Genomic DNA, 12,189 nt, shown 5'->3' with positions numbered 1-12,189 from the left:
CAGTATTTAAAAATCTATAATGCATATGTGTGTGTAATATTAAAGTATACATTACAAAAAGTATTAAATACACATAAAATACATTTAAATGAAAAATATTAAACATAATTAAATACATTTAAAATAAAACCTTATTAATATAAAAACTAATTTAAATAACTTAATTTCGTAATTTAAATAATTAAATAATAATTAAATTAAATAATGAAATGTTTTTTCAAATATAGTATCTTTAAATATATATATTTTTTTTTTATTCTGTCCTTCAAACTAAAAGTATAAAAACATAACTGTTAAAACCCTATTAAAACTCACACACTTGCTCTGGCGCTGCCATATATCATATTGCATTACATCAAATGCTGTATATTATGAAATATCTACTTATTTTTCCTCACCTCTTAAGTCTTTTCGCTAATTTCGTGGTGATTCACTGTCGTAAACTGGCATTCTGCTGGACGTTCAGAAACGCATTACAGTACAAATTAAGTTAAAACATGTTTATAAATCCCACGACAACTCACATTCCTTCTTGTAGTAGTAAATACAAGAAAGAATTGCTTTATATTGCCGCTTAGAGTTCACAATAACCGCTTGTTAGAAATGCATTTGGGTGCGACTCATTCAGTCGTCATGGAAACGACGCTGCGCGAGTTCGTTGCGTCTTAAAGGGACAGTTCACGTCGCTGTACTCGCTCTCATGTTATTTTAAGTCTAGAACAACTTGAGTATCAACAAATGCACACACAGGCATATATTTATGACAATAAATTCCACAGGCTTTCAAAAGGCAAAAAAATAAACAAAACTTTATGCGGTTGCTTATTCTCGTGTTTGCCTATAATGGCTTTTATGTATGCAACATTTAGTAGTAGTAGTAGTAGTAGTAGCGTAGCCTAGCGTAATTAATTTGTATTTATTGAATTATAGAAGCCTTACAAACAACATACATACAAAAATCACATATATTTATATCTACATACAACTAACACCAAACTGGTGCATTCACCTTTCTCAGTGAAAAATACTGATTTAAAAAAATATATATTCAACTGTAAAAATAAATCTGTAAAATAACAGGAAAGATGCAGACAGCTCATTACACGGAGCAATATCCATAGATTTTATGGACAGTTCTGTTAACTGCAATTGATAATATAAACCGCACGCCATGACGTGTGACACGAATCTGAAATTCAGTAATAATTCTGCAAAAAGAAGTCAAAAACATGCAATGAAAATAACTGAAAATTAGAAGTGCAATACTTCTTTGAAAATAAAAACATTTTCTGTTTAAATTAAGTGCAATTTTGTTTTTCTGATGCAAAAATAAGTCACACGTTTTTAATAAATCTGCTCTTTTCAACTAAAATCTATTTACGGCACATTAAAAGACAAACTACTTTCACGCCAAACCCTAATTAGTATTTTTATTATTTGCCAATATATGTGTAGATACGTTTACTCATTTAAAACACAAAAAAATTTAATATGCTACCTTATTCTTATATATATGTGTGTGTATGTGCATATATATATATATATATATATATATATATATACACTGACAATGCAATTATTTCGACCAAATTTTACAATTTTATTCTCCAAAATGCATTTGAGACCTTAAAAGTAAACACTTTACCTACTTTTGTAAATTTCATTTGATGCGGACATCTTAACGTCTTTGGACTGCGTACATGTATATATAAATTATTACACACTCTGCTAAAAAACTGTTTATGTATTTGTTTCATTTAATTGGCCATATTAGTTGACTGCATTTATAAAAGTGTTTTGACGAATGTTTTTATAGCATGACTTCTTACATGTCAAAAGTTCAAGGGAATTATGCGTGCATGACCACTTTATGTATCCCACTTCAGAACGTCCTCATTCATAAGCTTTTCTAGGCACCCAGAAATGACGAAGTTTCATCGGAGACGCATCAAACGAGCAGACCCGGACACGATTTCACCAGCGACCTCTTCGCGCGGCTCCTCCGGTGGGACGAAGCCGCGGGCATCCGATAACGCACTCGCTTCCAGAACCTGGAGTTCGGAGAAGATTCGCCGTCTCTCCAGAGAAGAGGCGAGCTCTTCCAGAGCAGATGCTGCAGTCCCAGAGGCAGGCGTGCGTGGTCCAGCGTCTGTCCCAGCTGGATGAGGATCACCGCCGGTTCTCCCTGGACCAGAGCCTGATGGAGCCCTACCTGCAGGTCGTACGCTTCGGGAGAATCCCCGCTTTTCTCCGCACTTCCTCCCGGGGTCAACAGGATGATGAGTCTCCGGCTCAGCCGGATCTTAGCCTCGGTCAGGTTCATGCAGTCTGGTGGAGATACAGGAGAACATAGAGCGAGAACAATCGCGCGGTATATTAAAATCAAATGCGTAGAAGCGCACCTTCCCCGGGCAGGTCGTCTCTGCCGTGAATAAACAGCTTAAAGCCGTAGTAGTTCTCCAGGACCGTCAGCAGAGATCCATTCACAAAGTCGCTTACAGTTTTGCTTGTCGTCTCATCCAAGTTGCTTCTTTGGTAAATCACATAAGCATCATACATTTTCCCATCTGTCCAAATAAGGAACACAGGAAACAGTAAATAGTATATATATATATATATATATATATATATATATATATATATATATATATATATATATATATATATAGGTACATGTATATATATATATATAGGTATATATATATATATATATATATATATATATATATACACACACACACATATATATATATATATATATATATATATATATATATATATACACATACATACATATATATATATATACAGTATATATATACCTATATGTATATATTATATACATATACCTATATATATATATATATATATATATATATATATATATACACACAAATACATACATACATATATACACATATACATATACATATACCTATATATACATATATATACATATACCTATATATATATATATATATATATATATATATATATATATATATATATATATATATATATATGTGTAAAAATCTAGCGGTTCTTAAAGTGCCCCTATTATGGGTTTCTGAAAATGATCTTTCATGAATGAAAACATCCTGCAAAGTTTTAAATCTGAAAGAGTTATTGTCTCTCAAAACTAAGAGTCGGCTCTGGATCATTGAAATGAATTGTTCTTAAAACGAATCCCAGGCTGTTTGATGTTGATCTCCGCGGGAAATATTAGCATTTTGCACTTCTTCATCTTTTCGGGTTGGTCTGAATGAAAACGCCAATTCCTTCTTCACCACTAGGTGTCGCTTTTGTTGCGTTGAAAGCCCACAGGCACCGCTTTAACTGAAATCGCTCGATAAAAATGAATCGTTGAACGAATCGTTTGGGAGTCTGAGCAAACAACATAAAAATAAATGCATATTATGAGATAATATAAGTGTTTTTTTGATCTTGCGTGCATTTTAGCAAAATCAAAACATGAACCTTTCATAACCTTTAACAGGGGCACTTTAAAATCAACATACATTCATTTGAAAAACAAAACGACAAAAAAAGCATAGATTTTTATGAGTTTACACTTAAAACATGAATAAAAATATCTGCCTATGATGTCATTAAAAAAGTTTTTTTTTTTTTTTTTTGCTATTGTTATATAAATTCTGTAATTAATTTGAATAAGTAACACTACTGTGCATCATTTATATATTATTTGTTACAGTATTTATAAATGGTTGCTCTTTACCCTCTTTACTGTAAAGCTTGATGGAAATTTCTCTTAAGAACAGCACTAGATCCAACGCAAACCACTTCGTTATTCCTCCGACCAGCAGGAAAACGAGAAGCGTGCAAAAGCACGCCAGAAGCACAGGGAGCACTGATGCTGAAACAAAGAAAGAAATACAATCAGAGTAAAACAGCACAGGAAAATAAAGCTTTGCGTACTTGCATAATCCCAAATAAATGTCTATATTTTGAAACGTGTGTGTGTTCGTGTGTTTATAAAATGCTTATGCATTAAAAATATTGATACATATGTGTTAGAACATTATTGTGATACAATATTGATACAAGATGTGATAAAACATACAATATTATTATTAAAATCGAAGCTTTTTAGTATTTTATTCAACTTTGCTTACTGTTCAAGATGCATTACTCACAGCAAAGAGCGTTCAATACGCTTAAAAAATAAATAGCACATGTTTTGAGTAAAACAATGCATTTGTAAATGTACTTTGTGCATAGATAAGAAGATCTCACCTCGGTTCTTCAAAGTGACTGAGACAAAAATCACTTCCGTCGAGTCTTTAGCCTTGCAGCGAAACTCTGAACCGAGATCTGACTCAGAAACTGAAGCGATGGTCAAAACGGACTGAACGTTGCCGTCTGTCTCTCTGGAGAACAGCAGTACTTAGTGCCCCAATCTGTATCTGTGCGCTTCTATATTTACGGTAGATTTTCACCTGTATCTCGACTCGTATCCATCCAGCCCGTCCAGCAGGATCCCGTTCATCTCCCAGTGAACGGAGCACTCATCACACACGGTCTGTCCGAAGAAGACCGAACAGTTGAGGATCACCTCCCAACCTGAGAAACAAGAGCAATCGAGGCTTTCAGACATCAAGTCTTTCCAGAGAGCACTGTACTATGATAACATAAAAAAAAGAGGATGCATTTCTTGAAATTGCGTGTCTATTTCTCATGAACGCTCTTGCAGAGTTTTGACTCTCTGAAGATATGTTTCATTTTTTATCCAATAATGCACGCTAATTTTACTAATAATTTTGGTGTTGCTAACACCATGCTCTTGCTTCAGAAAAGCACACACACATAAAACATTACAAGAATTTAAATATAAAGCTTAATTTCTACTCTTTTTGTCATGCATGTAGACTTGGCTGATCTTGCTGTTGTGTTATCCAATGGGTTTCAGGACGGTACACATTTTTATCATTAAAAATATATATATATTTAAAAAAATACATATATTTTTATTCAAAGAATATTTAATATTTTTTAATATTCTATTTATAATTTTATGAAAATAAATTGTATACAATTTTGTTTTTAAAATCATATATTCTCGTGCTTATTTCATAGGAAACTATTAATATTAAAGGCTTACTGTTTTAACTGATTTATTCAGTTTTCAACGGAAACTACTAAATAAATATATTCTTTATAAAAATTAAAGCTTGTAAACACCTTCCTAAAACGGCTCGTTGGGATAGTTTTCAAAACGCCGCACAAATGTTTACGTAAAAAAAAGAAAAATCAAAAAAAGAAAGTAGTGTTGCCGAGGGCGCCATGTTCTGGAGATGCTGCGTTTTTTATTGTGAAAAAAGAGGACACAACTAGAAGTCAGTGGATAATTAGTATTTACAACACTTTTCCAGATCAAATAATGATATACTGTATAGAAATGGTGTAAGATTGCGTCACGTTTTCAACCAATCACGACGCACCGGATAGCCGGCCAATCAGAGCACGCCTCGCTTTTTTTGCAACAGTGCATAAAAATAATGTGTTTTTTTTTTTACTTTAAACCGCATTTAGCATCACCCCCCGGGTTAAGAGAGAAAGATATGATTCCTCACCCGCGTCAGCAATCACGACAGAGTTATTGATCGGCAGCAGAAACTTGGGAGACCCGCTGGCGGCCTCCGGCGCGATGCTGAGTCTGCGGGAGCCGGAGGAGGTGAGCTTCACCCCGCGGTGCTCCCACACGCACACGCACGTGTAGACGCCCTCGCTGTCCCTCGAAGGCTCGCGTATTCGCAAATACCTTCCAGGCTCTTGGTTGGGAATAAGAGAGAAATCCTGGCGAAACAGAAAGCGTCTTCGATGGAGCAGACGTAAACATCACAGAGATCAAACCACACGATTACAAAGGGGCGAGCCAATCACAGAAGAGGTCATTTACGGTATATCTACATAAATCGCCCACTCGGTCGATTCAACTACATGATATTATTCTTGCTCGGCCTCTCTCGCTCTCTCTTTTGTGCCGCAGACAGACCTTGTACCAGACGATGGAGCCCTGAACATCTTCACACACGGGACACTCGATTCTCGACGGCGCCTGCTCCGGCAGCGTCTTGTACAAGAGATCCGTGCTGAACCCCTCGTGAACCAAAACGTCCGTTTCGTACTCGACACACTGACCCTCTTCATACCACCTTCAGGACAACACGCACATCCATATCATGAGCACACTGATACTGTTTGGGGTCACAAGTCTGGGGTCAGTATGATTTTTTTTGGATGCTTAAATTACTCAAAAGTGACGGCAGCCTACAGATTTTTCGAACGCATGCTACAAAACATTCATATTTCAAATAAATGCTGTTCTTTTGTGCTTCGCGATCACGGACAGCCGTACAAAAATAAAATACATAGCACTTTTCACAAATATATGGGCGGTTTTAAAGACTGATGCTGAAAATTCAGCTGTAATTAGGAAAAAATCGCAATGTGATGAGTTATTTGAAATCAAAAACACAAAAACTGAGCATTGTTGTTGCACAGAAATGAAGCAAAACGCATTGCTTATATTCATTTAAAGGGGCAGTGCACCTAATTATTAAAATCCTGTCAGTTACTCATCCTCATGTTGATGCAAATATACGACTTGCTTTCTTCTGCAAAACACGAAACGTTACATTTGGGTCCGTACTTATAGGCTATTATGCGATTCAGGGGACTTATATAGTGGTATGCATTACTTTCTGCATTTAACAAGTGTTTGAAACAGCATGGATGTGCACTGAGGGCTGGATAGATGTGTGTGATCACCAGCGTGTGATGTATCGTCCGGTGTCGTTCAGGTTTAACCAGAGGATGTACAGAACGGACTCGTGGTGATGGACGCGCTCGCTCTCCTCCGTCCCGATCCGCTCCAGCTGCTTTGATGCGTTGAGCTTTCTGAACCAAACGTACGAGCTGTTCACGGTCTCTTGAAAGCACTGGAGGTTCGGACAGGGCAGATACAGAGATTCTCCAGCTCTCACTCCCCGGGTCTGCCTCTCATCACCTCTTTCACAAACAACTGAGAACAAAGGAGACGCGTGGGTTTCGCAAGGGGTTATGGACCACTTATGGAGTTTATTGCATATGAAAAAAAAAAACGGATTCAGTCAGGAGCATGCATCAAATAAATAAATAAATATTTAGAAAAAAAAAAAAAAAAAAAAGGTAAAAAGCGTCCACCCTTAATTGAAAATCTGTCTGTTTATCAAGAATTTTACCAAAAATATTTTATATATATTTATTTGAAAAAATTATATATATATATATATATATATATATATATATATATATATTTTTTATTTTTTTTTTTTTTTTTTTTTTTTTCAAATATGCAAAGTTAGAACTTTATGAGTTTACTTCATATGAAGATACGAAATCAGATTTAGCAAAAATATTATGCATGTTAAGATTGAGTTCAGTAATCCTTAAAAACATTAAAAAAAACCCCAAATCCAATGCTTTCGGACAAAAACCTTTTTCTCTGTTGAAAAGCATCCCAGAATCCCACTTTACTGAAAATCCTGTCCCTTTGTCAAGAACTCGACTAATAATCTCTACGTATAAAGGATAAAGATTTATTTTTATTTTTTGGAGAAAAATGTTTTTCTTATGAACTTATAAGCGTCTTATTTCAACCTAAAATCTGTCAATTATCTAAAAGCGTTTTTAAACAAATTAAATAAATCAATCTCAATACGTTTTTATAACAAATGTGCTCATATAACGTTACCTGTGGAGTTTGATGCATGTGAAGAGACCAGAACAGATTCGGTCAGGACTGCAATTATTTGCAACATCATCATCATCATCTTCATCATCCCTGTAAAGCAATTATTCTCAAAGTTTAAAAAGTCTCTATATTTCACTAGAATCCAGCACCCTGACTGTAAGAGAGAAGAAAGCGGGGTACCTGCATGCCCGCGTGTAACGGGCTCCAGATCAGTTAAAGTGACAACTGAAGTTATTTTCAACCAGTGTTGAGCTGATGAAAGAGGATGTATTGTAATTTGCTCAACTCTTCTATCACATGATCTCCACTTTATCTCTAACTTTTGACCTTCAACCTTAGAAAACAGGATATCGTAAGAAGAGATTAAAGGGACCGAACTGGTTTTAACCGGTTTACGATTACATTTAAGCCTTTTGGAGCAGGATCAGTAAATACTTTATTACATTAATATCCGTGCATGTGGCCGATGCTTTTATGTTAAACATTGCATTCAAGTCTTTAATACATGCTTCAAATTGAAAAAATAAATACAAAGCATTTAATGAAAAAACTAAACGTATAAATATTTGCTATGTATTAAATTATGTATTACATAAATGTGTATATATATACAGTATATATATATATATATATATATATATATATATATATATATATATATATATATATATATATATATATATATATATATATATATAATATATATATAAATATGTGTGTGTGTGTGTGTGTGTGTGTGTGTGTTTAAAAATATGATATAAGCAGATCATTAAACTCAAATATTTTTTAAATAAAAAAAATAAATAATGCAAGCTTTAACTTCAGTACAGTAGCTCCGCTTACACAAATAACTCAAATCACGTGCTTTATTTGACAAATTTGGCTAAAAATTTAAATCCCACATATTCTTTTAGCTCTCTAAAGTCTACTTATTTTCACTCAAGTCAGGCCGATTAGATACTCATCCGCAGACATTATAGAAACCATGTTCTATTAGATTTATATGACATTAGCATGCGTCGTTTGAGTTCGGGCGGCCGGCCGCAGGCGTGTAACGACATGTTCAGGCGTATCAATTTACGTGGAAATTAAGCAAGATGTCAAATATATCAACAGTAAGCCACAAGCGGAGCAAAAACTTCCTGTTTTCTCTTTAGTGCTGAGTAAAGTGATCTAGAGCGAGTTACAGCGCTATCAGATGTACTCAAACACATCTTAAACAGTTACATTTCTCAATAATAGGCTGATAATTGCAATAACCGGTTTTTACTTTACTTTTTTTTTTTACAGTTGCAAGCGAACATAGATGACATACAGTTTGCAAATTTGTTTTTAGGTCAACTTTAATGAAGGGTTTTGATCCACTTCATACGTTGACTGGTGAACAAATGTTGCTTGATGAAGCCTAGTTTTAAAGTCTTTCAAGAACTTCTAAGATTTTACTTAGTCTATAAAATGTTCTAACACATTGCTAAAACACGCAATTGCTAGCTTGATTTAACATGCTGCTAACATGTAGCACATTGCTGTCGTGATTTAGCACGTCGCTAACATGTTTTAACACATTAACATGAAAAAGTGTATTGCTATCGTATTTTAATACACTGCAGGTATAACATTTAACGTGTAGCTCAAATTTTATGTTGTTAATAATTTAACGCCTTGTCAGTATCAATTAACATGTTCCTAACAAGCTGCTAACACGAGTACACACATTGTTAGTATGTTGTAGCAAGTTGCTAACGTGATTTAACACATTGCTAGCATGTTTTTGCATGTTGCTAACATGAATCGGAAGAATTGTTAACAAGTTTTGACATTGTTAGCATGATTTAACACATTGCTAGCCTGTTTTTGCATGTTGCTAACATGAATCGGAGGAATTGTTAACAAGTTTTGACATTGTTAGCATGATTTAACACATTGCTAGCATTTTTTTGCATGTTGCTAACATGAATTAGAAAATTGCTAACAAGTTTTGACGTTGTTAGCATGATTTAACACATTGCTAGCATTTTTTTGCATGTTGCTAACATGAATTAGAAAATTGCTAACAAGTTTTGACGTTGTTAGCATGATTTAACACATTGCTAGCATTTTTTTGCATGTCGCTAACATGAATTAGAAAATTTTTAACAAGTTTTGACGTTGTTAGCATTTTTTTGCATTAACATGAATTAGCATTTTGAGCGTTGTTTTTTAATGCATTGCTAGCATGTTTTTGCATTTTGCTAACATGAATCGGAAAATTGTTAGCAAGTTTTGACGTTGTTAGCACGATTTAATGCATTGCTGGTATGTTTTTGCACATTGCTAACATGAATTACAAAACTGTTAACACGTTTTGACGTTGTTAGCACGATTTAACACATTGCTAGCATGTTTTTGCATTTTGCTAACATGAATCGGAAAATTGTTAGCAAGTTTTGACATTGTTAGCACGATTTAACACATTGCTAACATGTTTTTGCATTTTGCCGAAATGAATTAGAAAATTGTTAGCAAGTTTTGACGTTGTTAGCATGATTTATGATTTAACTAGCATGACACATTTTAATATCTTAACATGAATTAGCATGTTGTTAGCATAAGTATGTATTAGCATGATTTAGCACATGCTGCTAACACAGAGTGTTATTACGGCAATTTCTTTATTGATTGTAAAATTCACTAACATAATTTTTTTCTGTGCATATATTTATAGTTTATGATGACAAATATTAGATGCACTGTTATAAATCATTAGGCTACGACATAAATCAAAGAAACCGTCAGTGAATGTTTTTATTTTTTATTTGTTTCTTCTAAAACAACAACAACAACAAAAACATTAACAATATTTTATCTGACATGAGCTGTAGTCACAATGCCAGTTGCAAAAGCTGGAAATATTTTCTAGATATTGAACAATTCTGACAAAAAAGGAATAATAAGAATTCATAACATAAAAAAGCCAACGAATAAAGCAGAAACTCAACTGTAAACATAAAATACTAGTTGCATTAGCAAAAGAATATAAAAATAATTGAGTTTATTTATTTAAAAAAGTTACACTGAAAACTGTATTGCTAACTTGTTTCGCCCGTCTGTCTTTTGTAGTTTTTTTTCCATCACGGTTGCCAGATACTTGGCAAAGTTTCCTCACTGAAACGCAACAAACCTTCTCTACACAATTACGCAAACTTGTGCGTCATAAGCTCATATACTAAAGGGCTGTTCACACAGAAAGCATCAGACCAGTTTAACTGAAACAGGAAGACAGAGTGGGAAAGGTAAAGTAGCTCCGCCCCCTTTTTTTAAATGGCCAGTGTACAATCAACAATCTCCTCCACAAAATATAACATCAGCGTATAACTCCAATTTAATTTACTTCCCAATCTCTGCACAGAAAATATCTTTGAATAAGTGACTGATTTCAGCCGCAGCTACAGCGACTATTTATAGTTGGCGGAAAGCTTCGGGTTCTGTCATTTGATTGGACAGAAAGTTTGATGGGAAGCAAAACAGGGGCCATATTTCTCGAAACAGGTTCGAAACGCTTGCATCTCGTAAATGCAAATGTTGTCGTTGTTTTGGAGCACGCTAACTGAGAGATAACATAATAAAAGCCCAAAAAAAACATAATTTTTTATTTCGTGCAGACTCTAAAGGAATCCCTGGGTATTGAGACTTGTTTGGTGTAATATAACGTGAATTATGTCTTTTATTGAAATATGTAGTAGAAAACCCATTAATGGTTTATGTTATATAAAATTGACTTTTCTGATGAAAGTCATTGCTTCATTTGTTGCCCTTCGACTGAAAAATACAACCAAAAACGACACAATACGATGATGATTTTTCGAATAACACATCTTTCGCGAGTTTAATTTTCGTTACATTAAGCTATAAATGTCTTAATATGGGGATCCATTTAAAAATCGCAGCGCAGCGTTATGCAAATAAAACGGTCGCCATGCCGACTTGCTGCTGTAAACAAAACCTTGCGCCGCTCGCCCCGCCTCCCGGGTCTTCTGATTGGTCCACTGTTTTGGAACTGACAGCGCACGTAAAAAAAAAGTTGCAAACGTGAAAATGCAGCGTCGATCGCGCTTACATAGAAAACAATGGAAGTTTAATTTTAAATGTAAAAATGTAATTTCCATTGTTTTCTATGTGAACCCCCGATCGACGCAGCATTTTCACGTTTGCAACATTTTTTAAAATTAGAGCATTGGAACGTAAAAGCGCGCTCTGGTAGCACGCTTGAGTCGTCTTATCAGATGTACACTTCGCGGCGAGTCAAAGTTATCTCAAAGCACCGTCAGCTCTTGGCTCTTCTGCCGCGTCGCTGGAGGCATTCGATAGCGCATGTGTTTCCAGAAGCTTCTGTTCGCCCGACTACTGGCGTGCTGCCTCCATTTGAGGACGCCTTTGGTGCGGCGGATGTATTGCAG

General features: G+C 34.8%; 2 protein-coding genes across 3 annotated transcripts in view; both read right to left on the bottom strand.

Moving 5' to 3' along the window:
• Positions 1–288: 288 nt before the first annotated feature.
• Positions 289–8,023, bottom strand: il1rl1 (interleukin 1 receptor-like 1). Its single transcript, XM_043230583.1, has 10 exons — positions 7,934–8,023; positions 7,754–7,843; positions 6,790–7,042; positions 6,014–6,173; positions 5,592–5,814; positions 4,458–4,581; positions 4,255–4,388; positions 3,737–3,874; positions 2,403–2,567; positions 289–2,328 (listed from the first exon to the last, which is right to left on the bottom strand). Exons 2-10 carry the CDS (start codon positions 7,839–7,841, stop codon positions 1,949–1,951), a joined length of 1,665 nt encoding a protein of 554 aa, XP_043086518.1. The 5' UTR covers positions 7,842–7,843; positions 7,934–8,023; the 3' UTR covers positions 289–1,948.
• Positions 8,024–10,528: 2,505 nt separating this feature from the next.
• Positions 10,529–12,189, bottom strand: part of LOC122333089 (interleukin-1 receptor type 1) — a 17,548-nt gene continuing 15,887 nt past the window's right edge. For both annotated transcript variants that reach the window (XM_043230588.1, XM_043230587.1), the window contains exon 10: positions 10,529–12,189. This exon is cut by the window's right edge and continues 221 nt beyond it. In XM_043230588.1, the coding sequence (XP_043086523.1) occupies positions 12,046–12,189 (144 nt within the window). In that variant the 3' untranslated portion in view covers positions 10,529–12,045.

Source organism: Puntigrus tetrazona, unplaced genomic scaffold (assembly GCF_018831695.1).
Source record: "Puntigrus tetrazona isolate hp1 unplaced genomic scaffold, ASM1883169v1 S000000176, whole genome shotgun sequence".
Taxonomy (NCBI): domain Eukaryota; kingdom Metazoa; phylum Chordata; class Actinopteri; order Cypriniformes; family Cyprinidae; genus Puntigrus; species Puntigrus tetrazona.
This window is presented reverse-complemented; position numbering and strand designations above follow the sequence as displayed.

Bases quoted from the DNA above. Each gene is read 5' to 3' on its own strand.
- il1rl1 (XM_043230583.1), bottom strand. From the start codon at position 7,841: ATGATGAAGATGATGATGATGATGTTGCAAATAATTGCAGTCCTGACC. The intron at 2,568-3,736 runs GTAAAGAGCAAC...TTATTTGGACAG, and splicing joins CAAGCTTTACAGTAAAGAGG to ATGGGAAAATGTATGATGCT. The intron at 2,329-2,402 runs GTGCGCTTCTAC...TATCTCCACCAG, and splicing joins AGACGACCTGCCCGGGGAAG to ACTGCATGAACCTGACCGAG.